The 19,772-nt window shown below is 42.8% G+C and overlaps 3 protein-coding genes across 12 annotated transcripts in view; all 3 read right to left on the bottom strand.

The window, feature by feature from the left end:
- LOC135109185 (ionotropic receptor 25a-like) overlaps nt 1-5,805 on the bottom strand; it is a 32,042-nt gene extending 26,237 nt beyond the window's left edge. For 2 of the 9 annotated variants that reach the window (XM_064020349.1, XM_064020347.1), the window contains exons 1-2: nt 5,530-5,784; nt 1,395-1,694 (exon numbers count right to left, since the gene is read on the bottom strand). In XM_064020349.1, coding sequence (XP_063876419.1) covers nt 1,395-1,503 — 109 coding nt within the window. In that variant the 5' untranslated portion in view covers nt 1,504-1,694; nt 5,530-5,784. Of the gene's footprint in view, nt 1-1,394; nt 1,695-4,002; nt 4,025-4,681; nt 4,702-4,739; nt 4,887-5,529 lie in introns of those variants that run through there. The other 7 variants (XM_064020351.1, XM_064020350.1, XM_064020342.1 and 4 more) reach the window with 7 other exon arrangements.
- A 6,573-nt stretch (nt 5,806-12,378) lies between these two features.
- LOC135109184 (ionotropic receptor 93a-like) overlaps nt 12,379-19,772 on the bottom strand; it is a 42,965-nt gene continuing 35,571 nt past the window's right edge. For both annotated transcript variants that reach the window (XM_064020340.1, XM_064020341.1), the window contains exons 14-19: nt 19,207-19,369; nt 18,307-18,527; nt 15,925-16,105; nt 15,389-15,467; nt 14,846-15,003; nt 12,379-14,627 (exon numbers count right to left, since the gene is read on the bottom strand). In XM_064020340.1, the coding sequence (XP_063876410.1) occupies nt 14,509-14,627; nt 14,846-15,003; nt 15,389-15,467; nt 15,925-16,105; nt 18,307-18,527; nt 19,207-19,369 (921 nt within the window). In that variant the 3' untranslated portion in view covers nt 12,379-14,508. The remainder of the gene's footprint in view (nt 14,628-14,845; nt 15,004-15,388; nt 15,468-15,924; nt 16,106-18,306; nt 18,528-19,206; nt 19,370-19,772) is intronic.
- LOC135109367 (uncharacterized) lies at nt 14,160-14,486 on the bottom strand. Its single transcript, XM_064020759.1, has one exon. The coding sequence runs from the start codon at nt 14,484-14,486 to the stop codon at nt 14,160-14,162; it is 327 nt and encodes a 108-aa protein (XP_063876829.1).

Here is a 19,772-nt window from a genome sequence, read left to right as displayed (position 1 = left end):
CACATTACGTTATGTATGTATTTTATTTCAATCACCATTAGTTGTGCCACTTCCACCATCACTGTGTACAATTGAAGGAGGAGGAGGAGGAGGAGGAAGGGAAGAAAGCAGAAGTGAAAGAATAATAATAATAAGAAGAAAAGAAGAAGAAGAAAATGGTGATGATGATGATGATGTTAATGATGATGGTGATGAAGAAGAAAAGAAAATGCGATGAAAAAGAAAAAAAAGAAGACAGTTTATGAACAAGAAGAGAAAGACGAAAAGTTTATGAAGAACAATAAAAATAATAAAAGTAGATAACGATGAAGAAAAGAAGACAATGATGATGATGATGAAGACTAGGAACATGAGAAAATCACAAAGAAAGAGAAGACAGTCTCCATCGCCACCACCACCACCGTTACCACCACCACCATCACCACCACCACCATCAACCAACAGTCATAAGAATTTGCCTCCATTAAAGGCAGTAAAACAAGAAATGCCAAACCACCTGTCTTGCTTAATTATCAACACCACCACCACCACCACCACCATTACCACCACCAGTCTAAAATCCTGATGAATAATAAGAGACTCATTCTTCTTCTTCTTCTTCTTCTTTATCATCTCCTTTTGTAGCAGCAGTAGTAGTAATAGTAGCAGTAGTAGTAATAGTAGCAGTAGTAATAGTAGTAGTAGTAGTAGTAGTAGTAGTAGAAGTAGCAGATATTGTTGGTGTTGTTCTTCTTTATCATCATTATCATCATCACCATTGTTATTACCATTATCATCATAATTTTCATCATTATCATGATTTTTTTCTTCTTCCATTCTTTCTTTCACTCTTTTCATCATCATCATCATCATCATCATCACCGTTACACCTATCTTCTTCCTCTTCCTCTTCTTCTTCTTCTTCTTCTTCTTCTTCTTCTTCTTCTTCTTCTTCTCCTCCTCCTTCTCCTCCTCTTCCTCCTCCACCACCTCCTCCTCCTTTGTCAGTCACTGCATAATATATTCTTCTTTCTTTGCTCTTACTTGCTTAATGTCTGTCTGCGGTCGATGCCACTCTGTATCGATTATTTTGAACATGAATGCCGAACGTGTGTGTGTGTGTGTGTGTGTGTGTGTGTGTGTTTGTCTGACGATTTGTGAACTTCAAACAGGCACATCTTGTTAGTCAGAATACAGTAAATAAAGATCTAATCATAGTAACTGAGTGAGTAGATATGATTTTTAACTCCTTCACAGAATAAAAATCATAAACTTAATGTAAACCTGTATCAGTATGTGGAATAAAATCACACTAAAGAAAAGAAAAGAAGAAAAAGGTGAAAAAGTTGAGATGAGAAGCTGAAAAGACTAAGAGAATACGGTCCCTGATACATAAGATTCACCACAACACTTACTAATGTTCACGCCGGTCTGGGCCGCTACGAAGGATAGAGTCACCGCCGCCAGGTACAGCAGGAACAGAACCCTCGCCTCCCTGGACTGTCCTAACGCCGCCCACGCCATCTTTTGAGTGAACGCGTCCTCAGATCAGATGATTAGTCTTTCCGCCACTTTAGACTAGCGACGTTACTTCTCTCGTGTGTTAATCTCTCCTTCGTTTTCTGGTCTTCAGCTCGCCGTCCTGTCTGTGTGTCTCTTTCTCTGGTGTCGCTCATGTGATGGTTCTTTCTTGACCTCCGCTCTCCGGCCTCTCTCTGCAAGGAAGAAAACGGGCTGCTTGAGGGACAAGAAAACAAAGAGAACATGGGACAAGAAAATAATACATAAAGGATGGTTGGCCCTCTTGGTCTTTTCTCTCTCTAAGAAGAAAAAGAAAAGATAGTGAGAGAAAGAAAACGGACTGAAGATAAAAAAAAAAATGATTGATTTAATTTTGATGCCGCAGCAATGAGATCATGATGAAAGCTGGTAAAATTAGAAATAAGTAGATAAGTAAACAAGTATAGATGTAACTAAAAAATATAATTATGATAGCAATAATAATAATAATAATAATAATAGTAATAATAATAATAATAAACACCAGCAAATCAGATCTACACACGTGTCAAGATGTAGTCCATTCCATATTCTTTTAGTTCCTTTGTGTAAGTGTTTAAAGATTCACTCAATGCCTCGGGAACACTTTTATGGATCTCAAGCATTGTGACTTCCTTAGAGAGTGTTGAAACATTCATGCATCACCGCGCGGATGCCTTTGTGGCTGCTGAGCTCTGCTAATGGGTCTTGAATGCGAGCGTGCCATCTGCCGGCCGAGCAATGCCAGGGAACACCAAGATCCTTATTCCTTATTGATAAAGGGTCTGTAAATCAAGGACAGCAAACCTGGGCTCGTTTTTCTTCTATCTTTATTTATTTATTTACTTATCTATTTATTTATTTTTTACTGTTTAGGATTCCGTTAAGACAATTTTCAAAGGCAACAAAGATGAAGATTCAGGTTCTCAAGGGTCTTTTTATTTAATTTTATTTATTTATTTATTTATTTTTACTGTTTGCAATCCCGTTATGATTCTTCAAAGGCCACAGAGATGAAGATTCAAGTTCTTAAGGGTCCTTTTATATATATATATATATATATATATATATATATATATATATATATATATATATATATATATATATATATATATATATATATATATATATATATATATATTTATTCTGTTGTTTAGAATCCCGTTATGACTATTTTCAGAGACCACAGAGATAAAGATTCAGGTTCTCAAGGGTCCTTTTATTTATCTTATCTTATTTATCACTGGAATCATAAAAAAAAATAAAATAAATAAAATAAAACGATCAATAGAGTCTATTTCCTTGAAAATACCAATAATGCTTTAGGATCCCATCAGGACCGTTTTCAAAGGCCACAGCGATGAAAATTGTGTCCTCAAGGGTCCTTTCCCAATAACAGCTCAGAAAAGTTGTTGAGTTATCACTTAGTTACTGTGTCCTTGTGAAGTAAAGGTACAGAAGCAAAGAGTAGCGAGGATTAGGAGGTAGAGCAGGAGGAGGAGGAGGAGAGAGGCGATGGCAATGACGATAACAACGACAATAAGAAAAAGAACAAGATCAAGGAAATGGAGAGGAGGAGGAGGAGGAGGAGGACCGGGAGGAAAGCGACGACAGCGATGACAATAAAACAATGACAAAAAAAAAAAAAAAGACCAAAGAAACTGAGGCGGAGGAGGAAGAAGAGAAGGAGGAACATAAGCAATTTACGAGTCGGGTAGTGACGCAACACCTCCAGCTAAGTGCCACTGCCCAGTTCCCGCCGCGATACACGGAACGCTGCATAAATGATACCAGTGAGAGACTGAGTTTGTGTCGTCTGTCTGTCTGCCTCGCTACTTCTCGTCCTGTCTTACCTTCAACATCGCTGCCTTTCTGTATATCTGTTTGTCTTCTTTTCTCTCACAATGCTTGCCTGTCAGTTTATTTACCTAACTCTCTACGTGTCACTGTTTTTGCCTGTCTTTCTGTCTTTCAGTCTGTCTGCCTAATCATGTATCTTTCACTCTGTTTGCCTATCTTTCCGTCTGTCAGTCTGTCTACCTAACTCTCTATCTATCACTCTGTTTGCCTATCTTTCCGTCTGTCATTCTGTCTATCTAACTCTGTCACTGCGTTTGCCTATCTTTTCGTCTGTCAGTCTATCTATCTAACTCCCCATCTGCCAGTCCACCTGCTTATCTTTCTGTCGGTCTGCCTAACTCCGTCACTCTGCTTAACTATCCGTCAGTCAGTCTCTTTACCTCACTCTCCAACTGTCATTCTATCTGTCTAAGTCTTCCCCTGTCAGTTTATCTAGTCAAGCCGTAGCTCAGATTATAGATCTTTATCCTGTAGACACACAAGTGGAGGGTCACGTGTTGTCATGCTTCTCTTCCATCCGCTGCCTTCCACCGCACACACTTATATTCAATTATGCAGCGAGCGAAGAAACTGACATACGTAAAGGAAAAAAATTAGAAGTTCATTATCTACGAAAAAACTCACGAAAATAAAGGTTCACTATCTTGGAAGCGTGTAGAGGCGAGACACTCACATGGAGACGTCACTAGTCTGTCTTTATCCTTGCATAATTCAAGAGGGATGATGGGGAAAATCGATCATTTCTTTTTCTTACATTCCCTGAGGCATGAGGAACACTATAACATGAGGCATGAGGAGCCACTAGAACATTTTTTTCCTGACGGGATACAAATTTTTCAGAACAAACACACGAACACCGCTACTCATTCTATGGAGAAGGTGAGCATTTCCCTTTCAAGAAATAGAATGCAGTGTAAGATGAGTCACTGAAGACAACCACTGAGGATATTTAGTAACAATATAACAACGTCTAATTAGCGACACTACAGCCACCTCTAGTTCACTGCACTCTTCACTGGATTTACACTACAAGCATGCGGGAGTGTTCTCAAGGTCCTCAGAGGCTGAGAGTCCCACTCAGATCCCGCTACATAACCACATCGCCTCAGTTTGCACAGTTTCTTCAAAAATATTCAGAAAACCACTGATCAAGAGTAGTATTGCTTAACCAAGTCTTCACAAGGTGCTGGTAGTGATGAAGATCCTGAATCACCATAATTTAAACATTACACAAGCATTTCTGGAGATACTCGTGACGAAATATAAATGGTAATGAGTTTTCAGCAGATTTTGACTTCAGTACCGTGTCACACAAAGGCAAATGTCAGCAGTGTTGCGGCAGGCGGCGAGGCAAGACACACCTGGATTAGTCAGCTCGCGAGGCACTGCTGCGCATCCCTTGCCACAAACCCTCAGCAGTCATCGCCTGTTGCCCAAGGATGCCACTAGGCGCCGCCACAGCCACGACTTGAACAGGAAGCAAACACTGCGCACGCGTGTCACCGCTCGACCCGGAGGAGCCACCCCAACTATTTATTTATACAAGCACTTCCTCTATCGACAAGGATGCGAAGAATTTAGTGGCCACATACCACGAGTACATGATCCGTCACCTTTCGTAAGCACTGCTCGCTGCAGTGCCGCTGATCGCGGCTCTTGACCCTCAATGCAAACAGACCAAAGGGCAAGACGCGCGCTGCTAAAAAAAAAAAAAAGCTGCAGTTCTGTCAGGCGACCAGAAAAAGTTGTAGACGCGACACCCGGGTGATATTTTAGCAACTATAACACACACACACACACACACACACACCTCTCTCTCTCTCTCTCTCTCTCTCTCTCTCTAAGAAGTGCGTAAAATTTTATGAAGATTCATGGAAATACGGGAGACTTCTATGAACCGAGCATGGCAGCTCAAGCTGGCCAAGGGCGGGGCAAGGCCTCTCTTGTGCCCCCTCGAGTACAAATGATCAACGAGGCCTCGAGACAATCAGTTTGACGCAGCATATCCACTTTTGACGTAAAACCTTCTCAGTCACACCACAGAGAACACTCCCAGGCCACTCACGCAGCCACAGCGCAACGGGCGCCAAGCTTAACAATCAGCAACACACTTCGGACTCAGTTGGCTTTTAATTACCGTGAAGAGCTTACCTACTTCGGGACACTACATCGGCAGGACTCACTGTGACCCTGGTCGTGGGAGCACTGCGCCGCGGGGGCTGATGGGGGGTCGCTCGCTGTCTCCTGGAGCTGCGCAGACGCAGCGGACAACAAGAGCAGCCAGTCACCAGCCATGGCATATGTCACCCCCGCCCCTCGACTCCAGCCGTCCAATCACGTCCGGCCCCGACACCTTTAGAATGTACAGGGTGAAATGTCGAGTCATACCCCAGTTTGGAATTGTAAAAGCAGTCAAAAAAGAATAAAAAACACATAGAAGTTACCTAAGTTCCAAGGATTCCTGGTGGATCATCGACTTCGTATAACCATCCTCATTTTCCCCAGATTTGACGCTGTTCTCTTTATCCCTCGTCGTCCTTGAACTGGTGGCTAAAGACGAAGGCCAAGAAAATGTTAAGCCACGTACTCGTTAATGTTAATTTTACCCAAATACCATGAGAATTCCCACTGCTGCTGCTGCTGCTACTGCTGGTTAGTGTAAATAATGAACACGATGATATATGACTCGGCCCTCAAATTATCACATTTTTCTCTTTTTTAGGGTGTAAATTTAAAAGAAAAAAAAGAAAAATACGAAAAAAAAAACAGTAAGCGGACTCTCACTCTGTCTGGAGGTTTGATTATTTTGTGAGTGAGTGAGAGAGAGGAAGTGAGTGGGAGAGTGAGTGAGAGGGAGGAAGTGAGTGAGTGACAACGTCTAAACTAATCCGGAATACTGAAAAAAGTTATGTAGCAATGAATTGACAATGTTTGCTCTCTCTCTCTCTCTCTCTCTCTCTCTCTCTCTCTCTCTCTCTCTCTCTCTCTCTCTCTCCCCAATTCTTCCTGTTATTCATCCTAAAAAATAGCAATAATTTTTCTTTCCTTCCTGTTACCTCTTCATCCTCTTCCTTCTTCTCCTCCTCCACCTCCTCCTCCTCCTTCTTCTTCTCCTTCTCCTCCTCCTCCTCCTTCTCCTTCTCTCTCCCCTAGCAGCCATCAGCATCACTTCCACCCTTCACTTTTTGCCACATCATTACCTAAGGGAACCAAAGATCCTTTTTAATTACGGGAGATAAATTTCAAACCTAATCCTAGCTCTTATTGGCTACTTAACAAACGCGGCACTTGCTGATTGGCCCGTAGTCACCCTCAGTTTCAATCCTCATTGATCAGTCTTCCTTCTTGCCCAGTTCTGGAATGCTTATCAAATTTGCACAGTGACCTTCTGGCGTGACGGGGGAAAGGAGGGGAAGGGTGTTCTGTGAGGCGGGGATGTGTTTAGTCATTTATATCGAGTCTTAGTGACCTACACACCGCAACGTGACTCCGCGCCGTCCCGCCAGTCACTTCCCGGGGCCCTGCGAGAGACTAGGTGTTGGCCCCGCCCCATCTTGTCTTGTACTCTTCACTCTTCCTCCTCGCACCTGTGATGTCACCAATAGATATAAATAAATGGCCGTGTGTTAAGATTGCGTAAAGGAAGTTGTTTGATCTTTCTTTCGTAGTTTCAAAAGGGGCTTCTGAAACTTTCGCAAAGGAATGTGGCAGAGAAATAGACAAAATGGTTGGAATTTTGAACATTTCACGAAAAGAATGTCTTTGGGAATGTGTTTGAATAAAAAAACATCATCTTCGATACTATTTCACAATGGATGGCTGCGAGATACTAAGGAGTTGCATCAGTCAGGATTTCGAGGACTTCAAGAAATAATAACTATAATACAACATTTGGAAATAATAACTATTATACAACATTTTCGATCCTCTTCACAAAACGAGATACAAAGGAATGGCATTAATCGGGATTTTGAACACATAGATTAAGCGTGTCTTTGGAAATAATAATTGCAATAATACACATAATTTTCGATAACACTGACTGCAGAGCGGAGGGTGGCGAGATACGTGAAGAAAGAATAGGTTGCGGTTTCGGATACTTTCAGAAAATATCTTTGTGAATCTGCGTTTCAGTGAGAAAGAACAATACAAGACAGCAAGACACGGAGGGGGTGGAAGAGCTTGCAATCTCATGGACCTCTAGAAAATATCTTTACAAATAGCCACTGGAATAATAAACATAATATTCGATGCTACTAATGGCACCATAGGAGGTGGAGACATAAAACAGATCGTCAGTAAGGCTTCTGATATTTTTCAGAAAAGTCACTGGAAACATACATTGGAATGTGAAGTAATCTTTGATAAAATTTCACAATGGAAGACTGCAAGACATGAATGGGAAGAAATAGTTGAGGCTTTAAACACTAATAAAGAAAATGTGCCTTTGGAGATAATCGTTGGAATAACAAACATCACCTTCGATACTCCAACACAGTAAAAGATGGCGGGACAAGGAATTATGGAAATCAGTTGAAATCCCAGATTCATTCAGAAAATATCCGAAAAATGTGCGTTTGAATGAGAGATATGATTTTCGATAGTACTTGTTGCAGTATGGAAGAAGGCGATACACGGAAGGGATCGAACCAGTCAGGATATCGAAGTCTTTCAGAAAATAAGTCTGGAAATAAGTGTTTGAGTAAGAGACATCTTCGATACTGCTGCAGAATGGAAGATGGCGAGACAGAAAGGGATCGAATTAGTTTATTTCGAATTCTTTCAGGAAATGTCTTTAGGGGTGATGACTGGAATAAGAAACATCACATTTTCCCTGGTGCTACGCAATGAAAGGTGGCAAAGTACAGAAGAGTAGAAATAGTTGGTTCTTTTGAAAACTTATACAAAAAAAGTTCCTGGAAATATGTAAGAGCTGCTTTAAGAAACGTAATCTTTGACACACTTTCTAGTAGAGGAGTCACTGTATAAACTATTACTTATTGAAGGAATGGGCAGACTCTTTCTTTCCCTGATCTCCTTTTCCTTATTTTCTTTTTAACTTCTTTTCCGCAATTCAATAAAAAAGTCAACTGGTTTTACTTGTACCTAACGTAATTACTGGTCGAGGTTTCTTCTCTTCATACAGCACTATTTCATAACTTCCATCCCAATAACAGGTTTCAGCATGACCACCTCCTGCAACACTCTTATCTGCTACTCCTCCCGACACACCACGGAGGTCACCAAGAACGTAAGCTTGCAATGCATCATTTGAGAGTCACCCAGTTTTCTTTCCCTTTACCCTACTAACATTTTCTTGGATGGGCTGCTGTTGAATTCCTAATGACACACGTGCCTTTGAAACCACGTACTTTGGCCTGAGCGATAGCTGCTAGAGAGGCTATGAGGCCTGAGGGGAGGAGCAGCGGGGCGGGGATCGAGCCACTACTGTAAGAACGCTTACCAAGAGTTTCGTAGGTTTAGCAAAAGGTGGGCGGCGTCCAGGAAGTCAGCCAGTTCCCGGAATTGAACGAGGAAGCGTAATAGTTGTCAAGAAGGAAGGGATGAGGGGCTACCTGGAAGCAAGGCTGGGAATCCCACAACGTTTCCAGGAATTTCAGATGCATTACTAATACGTCTCGCAGCGGCTCAAGACAGTAGGCACGATTGGTTTTATGGAGTGCTGACCAGTCAAAATTGAAACATGAAATAATTGACCTGGCCACGAACTTTTGGAGCCGAGTTGTAATAATTTTCCTAAAGTATCTTAAAAGATTATCAAAATTACACTTGTCTCGGGTACCCCTTTGGTGGATAGACAGATAGATAACAGCAGCAGAAGCAACAGCAGACGCAGTTTCTGCAACAGAACGATGGAAAATTTTTTCGTTTCTTTTATTTTTTTATTCTCGTTTACATTTCTCAAATTTTTAACCTGTCATCTGGTTTCATTACTATTTGAAAACTTGTGTTTCATTATTTGTTGGTTTGAGAGGCGTTACCTCAGGAAAATTAACAGTATTCATTATTTCGAACAAATAAGAAACTATAACCTGTAAATCTTAAAAACAGGGATGCATATTTAACTGCTCTGAAATTTGCCATCTTATATTTATCAGACAATCAGCGCCTTAGTAGACCCTTGACGTCACACTCAAGTCAGTCACACAGACCAGACTATGGAATTGTAACTGTATTATTATTATATGAATTTGGATATGAGAAAAAAAGAAAGTTACGAAGTACGAGTCAGAGATGAACACCAGCAACGCTAAATCATTTGAACCAACTTGATCTGAGTTTTGTGTTTTTTTGCGCAGCAAGATGTGGAAAAAAGTTGACTGTTTGTTTCTAATGTTTTACTACCTCCTCTTGTCTTTCTGTCTGTCTGTCTGTCCATCTTTTTATCAAGCTAGAGGACCTGACATTCTCTCTCTCTCTCTCTCTCTCTCTCTCTCTCTCTCTCTCTCTCTCTCTCTCTCTCTCTCTCTCTCTCTCTCTCTCTCTCTCTCTCTCTGACATTCATGAAATACGCAGGAGTGTGAGTGTTGAAGGGTAACCGCCGTTTAGAAATCCAGGCATAGCGATGGAGCTCTTGTGGGTGTAACATTCCAGAAGGAAATGCTACAATACTCAACAAGTCCCCCCCTCAACATCCTGCTCCACCATCCCCCCCCCTAAAGTATGTCACAGGTGTTAATGCAAAGCGACATAGACTCATTGCGTTGACTTTGAGCTGGAAATTAGACATAAAGTATAAGATTAGACGCGTAAAGTTGAAACTGAGACGAATAAATTTTGATTAGACAGTTAAAGAGTTAAGCAGTGTGGTTTACATATTGATTTTTTTTTTATTTTTTATTTTTATTTCTGTCGTCCTGTTTCCATCTTGCCTTATCTAATACTGTCTCGTCTTTTCTCGCCTAGTCTCGCTTAGTCTCGTCTAGTTTCACCTAATCTCCCCTAGTTTCACCTCATTTCGCTTTGTCTAGTCTCGTCAAATTGTCTCACCTCGTTTCGTTTAGTGATGTTTCGTCTCGCCCTCTCTCGTTGCAGTTTGCCTTGTCTGGTCGTATTTTTCCTCACCTCCTCTCGTCTCATCTTTTCTCACCTCCTTTCATTTCATTTATCCTCATCTCAATCTCATCTTTCATCTCATCTCATCTCTTCTCTTTCCTCACCTCTTCTCTGATCTTACTTCATCGCCTCTTATCTCATTTCTCCTCACCCCAGTGTTATCCCCTCCTCTCATCTCATCTCATTTCATCCAACCCTCCTCCTGCGGCCTCTTAAGATTAGGTTGTGCCACTTCTTACGTCATGGTGACCTTTTATTCGACTTCCTTATTCTGATCACGTAATTTCTGACCTCCGATAGACACTCCGAGCCCCCCAGCGCCACCTATCCCTGGAACACTGAACTCTCTCAGGTTTTGGGTGAAAGTTCGAGTCAAAGGGCCGGATCTCTCTCTCTCTCTCTCTCTCTCTCTCTCTCTCTCTCTCTCTCTCTCTCTCTCTCTCTCTCTCTCTCTCAATTTTAGAGCCTTTTATTATAAGACTAATTTCTTTGTATATTAGTTTTATTGTTTATTGTCCTGAATTATTTTAATATTTTACTTGTATCCTGATGATAAGGCTTTTGTCCTACTACGTGATGTATGCTTAATAGCCATAGTAATATGGAAATAAATTTTTGACTGACTCTCTCTCTCTCTCTCTCTCTCTCTCTCTGAAACGGTATTATGTAAGGGCTTTTTTTGTAATTTTTTTTTCGTTTTTTTTTTCGCGTCTCCCTAATACGTAAAAAATTTGCCCCTCTCTCTCTCTCTCTCTCTCTCAGCAGCCTAAAGGTAAAATTTCACTACCATTACATCACGATTTGACCGACTTTCCCAGGGATGACTGCCAATCACTCCTGTCAGGGGAGGTCAGGGGATGGATATAGAGATGCGTCTGGAGCTGCAAGGGTGGTAAAGCTAAGTTTGCCCTTCTACGTAGAGCTTTCTCCATAGAAAACTGCAATGTTGCTTTAGAGAAAACCTGATGTTTTGAGGAGTGTTTCAAGTAAATCAACTTTACAAACCAAAAAAATACTGTAAACATAAGATAAACACAATGAACTATTAATTTCATAGGCAGAAATCAAAATCAAATATAAAGATCTTTTAGTTTATTCCCAAATTACATTTTCTCTATATTTTTTTCCCTAAATTTAACTTGTTCCGATTTATCTCAAAATATTTTCATCCCTTGAAGACAGCGTGCTTTATGCTTCAGCAGTGACCCGCGGCCAGCCTGGCGGTGACGACTGCTTCACAGTATTATTGTGGACTGTCCACTGATGGCTCACTGCAGCCCCTCGGGTCACGGGCTGGTGGGCGTGACCGCTGATCGTCACAACAAGGTTCAATACCCAATAAGCATCATCACTGCTGTGGAGGTGCTGATAGTGATGATGATGACGTGTTGGTGTCTCGTGGGAATGACATTTAGTCTGAAGACAATTGACTGACTGACTTATTGATTGACTCATGCACTTCGAGTTACCTGGACAACAGCGGCAATGCGGCCACGCCACAGCCAAGACTGAAAGCGGCCCCTAGGCCATCTTGTAACTGTGAGTAGTGTTATAACTCCCATCCCGGCAGGCACTGGTGCTGCCCTGGACGGCATCTTGGCCCTGAGTGTTGTGACAGCCTTTGTGGGGACCATCCAAGTCACCACTACGATGTGATGCCCCACACAACCATCCATTAAATTTGAAGTGTATATATATATATATATATATATATATATATATATATATATATATATATATATATATATATATATATATATATATATATATATATATATATGTGTGTGTGTGTGTGTGTGTGTGTAAGTGTGTGTATGTGTGTGTGTGTGTGTGTGTGTGTGTGTGTGTGTGTGTGTGTGTGTGTGTGTGTGTGTATGTGTGTGTGATATTTATTTATTGATCTATTATTTATATATAGTGAGCAAATTCCAGAAAAAAGACTATTTCGAAGGGTGCAGTCCGAGCAGCCCGTGTGTGGCGGAGGGCTAGCGGGTGTTGCCGGACACTCTGGACAGTTTACCCAAACATGAACATCAACATGAGCGTTATACAATCTATGTCTAGGTGTGAACACACTACTGCCTCTACTGTCTTCACGCCGCCATGCACTGGTGGCGCGTGGCGCCCCAGGGGAGGCTCAGGACGGGATGAACACGAGGACGAGGGACTTACAAAATTGTAATTAAAAGAAAATTAAAAACTCGACAGTTTGTACATGCATATAAAAGTTATGTTTAGCTCTTCATGTAATAATGTATTCCATGAACTGAGAAAGAGAAATGTAAGAGCCTCGTGGCTGGCAGCCAGGCACGCGTCCAGCAGGAGCCTTCCCGTCCAGAAAGTGAGGGAAGGGTTGAGCACAACCTTCCCCCGAACACATGAGACGATCAAACAAACAATGACAGGTTTCCTTACGTAGTATTTTATACGACTCACTCTTGACTAGACACAGTGCACAGTATTGCCTCTCCCTTCACTATCACATTAGTCTACGTTCTATACATGGCATATAATTTCTATATATAATAGGTACTGTAGTAAAATATGGTTACATTTACTATCTATTATTTCCTATATTGCAAGATTACAGTGAGGCGGCAACTACAGCACTAAGTGGCGCCGCGCCCACACAGGGAAGGGCCGTCCACTGCCCCGAGACTCTTGTGACCAGCTGACCATGGGTAGACCAGGGAGGGGTAGAGGTAACAGTACACAGAGATTGAGCCAGCTGAGGGGAGCAGTATACACGGGGTGGGCTGGCTGGCAGGGAAAGGTCGGTTAATTTGGTCGAGGTGTGGGTCGAGGCTGTGGGTAGAAAATCAGGTGCATGAGCGTTGGGTGTGCTTTGAGGCAGGCGAGTGGGTATCACGAAGCGTGTGTGTGTGTGTGTGTGTGTGATGTGGTAACAGGTGCGTGTAGGGAGCGATGGAAGGCGTGCAGAGGGAAAGCGAGGAACGAAGCAAACACCCTACGTAAAGTGACTACACACTGGCTGAGACTGCCTCGTGTAGGCTATTGTATCCTACTGTAGGCCTTCTTGTATCTTCCCTAATGTTATGTTACTTATATCCATGCACTCAAAGGGCTGCTGGCTGCCTGTCTTGACGTCGCGGCGTGAAGCGTCACCACCTGGCAGTGCTGTGTTCCTGACATCACTTACTACTCGCACCCTCAAGTCAGTGGATGGCTTTGCTTGATGGATAACATGGCTGACGTAAGCAGCTTCACTAACACAGTCCATGACCATGACGAGTAATGAAGCAACTGGTAGGCTGGAACTGTATTATGTGCATTACTTTATGAGTTCTGGTATATCTAGGCATGTTTTAGCTTTTGTTATTCCGATGCGTGTTTATTCTAATATCAATATTCTGAAAGCGAATGAGTCACCAACAACCAAAGGCATTTCAAAGGCACAAACACATCAAGGCAGGTAGAGTCTTAAAATATTGGGCTCCTCATAACAAACTCCTGTCACTCTTAATAGGGTGTCCAGTGTGAAATGTAAGGGCGTGGTGCCGCAAAATACAGTGGCTTAGCGTGGCAGGGTGCAGGGACATGGCGTGGCAAGGTGCTGGGACCAGCGTGCAGTACAGTAGCAGCATCACACAAGCAGCGTAAGTGTCACGGGATCAGTTACAGACGGAGGCACTGGTGGTGGTAGTGGTCAGCAGGAGGCTCATTCGAAAAGCATCAAGCTGGACTCAGGTGAGGGGGGTGGGGGGCGGCGTGGTGGGGTAGTCGTGAGGAATGCTGATGTGAATGGAGGATGAGCGGCGTGGCGAATGGCGTGAGCTGGGGGGCGTGGAAAGTGAGCGGCGCTGGGTGGTGACGAGGGCTGGCACCAGGTACTCGTGAATAACTGGCGGGTTGGTGAAGTGCGGTAGATCAGGCGGCGGCACGGTGGGCAGGGAAAGGCTGGGGCGGCGGGTGCTGCGCCAAGAGATGGGGCGGAAGTGCGGGGCGAGGTGGGATTTGGAGTCTGGGGAGGACGGCTTGGGGGAGGAAGAGCGCAGGGTGAAGGACAACATGTTCTGCAGGAATTCGAGGTCTCTAAGCCATGAACGGCTTGACCAGCGTCCCCGTGCTGGAGCGGGAGCCGGGCTGGCTTTTACCGAAGAGGCTCCGCATAATGCACTCTCCGGTGATGATGACGGCGGCGAGCATGAACCCTGGAGACAGACGAGACACTTAGCGGAGGAAGGGCGAGGACAGGAAGGTGACGTGCCGACGACTGGAGGTTTGTGCGCCAGTGATTGACTCGCATATTTCAAAAAGATTACTTGTACATTCTCTCTCTCTCTCTCTCTCTCTCTCTCTCTCTCTCTCTCTCTCTCTCTCTCTCTCTCTCTCTCTCTCTCTCTCTGTCTCTCTCTCTCTCTCCACGTACCTATAAACAGCAGGAAGAAGGAGCCCTGCATGTCAGACAGGGAGACAGTCCTGGTGGCGTCCCCTCCGCCGTAGGCTGTGGTGGAGCACTTGTTCTTCTTGGGCCAGTAGTCCTGCTTCCACTTCTGTATCAGTCCTCCCAGCTTCATCTTCTTCAGCCTGCACGAAGGGAATAAAGGCAGCCCGGGTCAGAGGCAACATTAACACCACAGAGAGCAGAGTGAAACATCAATGCTAAAAAGATAACCAGAATTTACGTTCCTTTCTATCTAGCAACAAATTTGTTAAAAATAGTTAATCTAGGATAGTTTTCCTTATCTCAAATTGATTTTTCATAACGAAAGAATGTACCGAAATAAACTAACAGACACTTAATCTCTATCATCTTTTCTAACGGATGTCTTTTTTTCTGTTTTTACATCAGGTTCTCATAGTCTATAATGGTTAGGTTGGTGCCCATTAACTAAGGACTCTGGTTTTGTCACGCCCCTCTGTTAAAAAAAAGTCGAGGAGGTTAGTCAAACAGGTGTATCTATTTACTTACTCTGCGTTGAAGTGGTCCAGGTAAGGGCTGTCCTTGGGCACCGTCATGGCTACACTCTCGAAGTAGAACTCCTCACGTCCTGCAAGGCGATGAGAGACAAGGACGGTGGTAACATTGCATAGGGATTATTGCTGTGGTTATTAATGTATCTGCGATCCCTTGTGTTTATGGGTTTCTTACTAACTTTTCTCTTTGTTCTTCTCATGTTATCGTTCTCATTCTCTTCTTCCTCCTGGTATCTGCACTTCCTTGATATTCCTCCTCCTCCTCCTCCTCCTAGTACCTTTTCCTGCTATGTATTCCCTTTTATCTTCTTCCTATATATCTTTTCCATCTAGCATCTGTTTTTTTTTTCTTTTAATCCTAATTCCTCATGTTTTTCTTAGTATATGCATTTCCTATATATCCCTCCTCCTCTCTTCTGCTCTGCTATCCTGTCTCTCTTACTAGCAGTTCGTGTAGGTTAGGTAGGGATTTCAAGGTCTGTTGCTGTTTGTCTTCCTTTACATTTCTGTTCTTCTTCCTCTCTAACTCACCCAAGGAGAAGTCGCAGGTGTCGGTGGCAAACAGCTCGTCCTGCATGATGAAGAGAAGGTTGGTCTTCCACTCTAAGAAGGCGTGGTCTGTGTAACGCACCCGGTTGTACAGCTCGGCCCTCTTGGAGTCCTCGTGTTTCTCTGCATCCTCACCCACCTGCAGGAACTTGCCCTCTGCTTCCTGGAGAGAGAGAGAGAGAGAGAGAGAGAGAGAGAGAGAGAGAGAGAGAGAGAGAGAGAGAGAGAGAGAGAGAGAGAGAGAGAGAGAGAGAGAGAGAGAGAGAGATGGATTTTTAACTGTTATAGGTTATCAGTGTTATAATCTCACTCATCACAGCCTCCCACGCTCTCCTAAACCCTGCCCTTCCTTTGAGTTCCCTTATGTTTCCGGGAGACTCCGCATCAGAGCCTCATTCCTATGTTGGCTAGAAACACAAAAGGTCGCTAGCGTTCAGAATTCCTCCTCCTGCCACCTAGACGCCGCTGTTGACCTTTCCAAGCCTGAAATATACACGTGTGGCCTGCCTTCTCAACCACACCTGAAGCCTTCCTCTTCCTCCTCCTCCTCCTCCTTCTCCTCCTACTCCTCCGACTCCGACTCCTCTGACTCTGACTCTGACTCCTCCGACTCTTCCTTTCCTCCAGTGACCTTTCTCTCCCGTAAGATTCCGTTCCAGCATTCCCACAAAAACACCTTAACATCGTGATATTTTACCTGCCTCGAGTTTGTTTTAAGAAATGTAAATTTTCTTTTTCTTTTTGAGTTTTGAAGTGTTTTCGTTTTCGTTTTTTTTTTTTTGAGGGTAGGGGAAGTGTAAGGGATTTCAGTTTTGTTGGTACTGATATCACTACTGCTACTACTACTACTACTGCTACTACTACTACTACTACTACTACTACTACTACTACTACTACTACTGCTGCTGCTGCATTTTATTTTATCCATTTCTTGTCCTTTCTCCTCCTCCTCCTCCTCCACCCGCTCCTTCTTCTTCTTCTTCTTCTTTTCCAATTGTTCTCAGCTTTTAAGTAAGGTCATATCTCTTTCTTCTTCTTTTCATTATTTCCTTACTCCTCGGAGGAAAAAGAGAACGGAGGAGGAGGAGGAGGAGGAGGAGGAGGAGGAGAAGGAAGAGAAGGAAGAAGTGGAAGACGAGAACGAGGAGGAAGAGGACAAACAACAAGAGCACGAAGAAGAGGAAGAGGATCAAAAGTTAAACTAACAATGACAACGCGGAAGAAGAGGAGGAGAAAAGAGGAAGGAAAGATAAATATTAGAGTTTTTGTTACTTAGAAAATTAACTCAGGGCTGTTTGATATATTAGAAAGAAAGTTGAAAAAAGATGTGAAAGAAATTGAATAGAGGTTGACTTTATTATGGTACAACACGCTAAGCAATTAGACCATTAGTGTGTGTGTATGTGTGTGTGTGTGTGTTTGAAGGGCCCTCCTATAAAAGGACTTATATAATCCCCATTACTACCACTGTATTACCACCACCAACGCCACCACCATCAACGACAACAAAAGCAACAACAACAACAACAACAACAACAACAACAACAGGGCAACCATCACCACCACCACAGCATTTCGTTACAAGGTCATCACGCAATCACCGCGCCACCACTAAATCACTGGTCCTTTAGTAACAGACGCCCCTGCAACTTTCATCACCCTGCAGTTACTGATGGAGGCGCAGTGAGACTTCCTTGTACTGTGTGACTTGTCCGTGGAAGGTAGAGGAAAGTGAACAGGTGGCAGAAGAACAGGTGGCGAATAGATGGATAGGTAGTTATAAGCAGACAGATAGACAACCACACGACAACAGTGAAAGTAATAGGACAGGCAGACAGACAGGTACATAATTGCAAATGAGCGGGTTTTTGTCTCTTGCATGCACAGATAATATAAGACAGACTGAAAGAGAGACAAGTCACACGTTATTGAAAGAAAAGAAAGAGGAGGCTGGAAAAAAAAAATAAAACTAATTGCTTGACTGACAAACTTAGCACGTAACAAACAGCACCATTCAGATCACAACACCTCCACGAGGAGAAAGAGAAGGATGAGATAGAAACTATGAAACTATAACTGCTTGGCTGGCAATACTAATTAACACACAACACACCACAAAAAAAAAAAAACAGAAAGAGAGATTTGGGTGAAAAAAAAATCAAAACTGCACCACTACTCTTTCCTTTCCTATCCTTACCGTGAAAAAAAAAAAAAATGCAAACTACACTACTACCCCCCTTTCCTCTCTTTACCGTGAAAAAAATAATAAATAAATAAATAAAAACTACAACACTATCTTTCCTGTCCTCTCAACCGTGAAAAACCTCAAAACTACAATGTTACCCCTTCTTTTCCCCTCCTTACCCCGAAGTACTCGTCGAGAATGGTGCCCCCGATATAGCCCCAGCTCATGGTGTCCTTCAGCTTGAGCAGGTCGTCCAGGGTGTTGACCGGGTTCTCGATCTGAGGGAAGGTGAGGAAGGCCACGAGGTTCCCCGAGTACGTGGTCACGACGATCAACACAAAGATCCACCAGAACCCGACCACGAGACGACCCGAGTTGCTGAGGGGAAGTTTGGTGCCGCCTGTGTGGGAGAGAGAAAATGGGATTATGTGGGAAGAGATAGAAAACGAGATTATGTGGAAAGAAAGACAAAAAACGAGATTATGTTGGAAGATAGAAAACGAGATTATAGAGAAGGTAAGAGAGAAAACGAGATTATGAAGGAAGAAAGAGAGGAAAAAGATGATTATGTAAAAAGAAAGATAGATTGTGATAGACAGATTATGTAGGAAGTGAAAGAAACGAAAGAAAGAAGAAAAAAAAAAGCGAGACTGTACAAAGAAAAGAATGAAGAAAGAAAGAAAATAAAGAAAACGAGATTATGCAAAAAGAAAAAGAAAGAAGAAAGACAGGAAACGAAAACAAGATTGAAATACTCGATCAATCCCAATCTTTCACCCTTCAAAACACTAGGACAAGCTTCCTTCATCTTATTCACCTCTCCTAATGCAATCTCTTTATAATTTACTCCAGTCCTTTCTTCTTTCGCGACTCACAAGGCATCAATACCCCTTTCTTCACCCCATTCTCTTTTAGTCCACCCTCTTTGTATTTACTCCAACCCTTTCTTCACAACTTGCACTAAAACTTCAATATTTCTTCATTCCTCTTTCCTTCATTCTCCTCCCTTTCATACCACCCATTTCACTCCAAACCCTTCCTTCTTCTTCCTTACCTGACGCCACACCTCCAGTACTCACCCTGCTGCAGGATGGCGCCGTAGACGTACCAAGAGCAGTTGTGCAGCTTGAACAGACCCTTGCCGTCGTATAGGTCGTAGTAAGTGTAGTACGGCGAGCTGCGGTTAATGAAGAACAGGATAGGACCCATGATAGCCACAGTGATGGCGATAAGGATCCACGTCTGTGAGATAGAGAAATAGATAGATAACTAGGTAGATAGATAGATGATAAATAGACAGATAAATAAGAGTAAATAGATAGATAGATAGATAGATAGATAGATAGATAGATAGACAGATGGAGATAGATAAATAGATAGATAGATAGATAGATAGATAGGTAGATAAATAGACAAACAGATAGAGATAGATAAATAGATAGATAGATAGATAGACAGATGGATGATAGATAGACAGACTGACTAATGTGAAGTGAGAAGGAAAGGGAGAAGAAAGAGTGAAAAGGGGAAGTAGGTTAAGTAATTAAGAAAGGGAGGAGGGAAAGAAGGAAAAGGAAGTAAGGAAGGAAGGAAGGAAGGGAAGAAGGAAGCAAGAAAGGAAAAAAGACGGAAAGTTACGAAAAAA

Source organism: Scylla paramamosain, chromosome 18, assembly GCF_035594125.1.
Source record: "Scylla paramamosain isolate STU-SP2022 chromosome 18, ASM3559412v1, whole genome shotgun sequence".
Classification (NCBI taxonomy): domain Eukaryota; kingdom Metazoa; phylum Arthropoda; class Malacostraca; order Decapoda; family Portunidae; genus Scylla; species Scylla paramamosain.
This window is presented reverse-complemented; position numbering and strand designations above follow the sequence as displayed.

Bases quoted from the DNA above. Each gene is read 5' to 3' on its own strand.
- LOC135109367 (XM_064020759.1), bottom strand. From the start codon at position 14,486: ATGTTGTCCTTCACCCTGCGCTCTTCCTCCCCCAAGCCGTCCTCCCCA.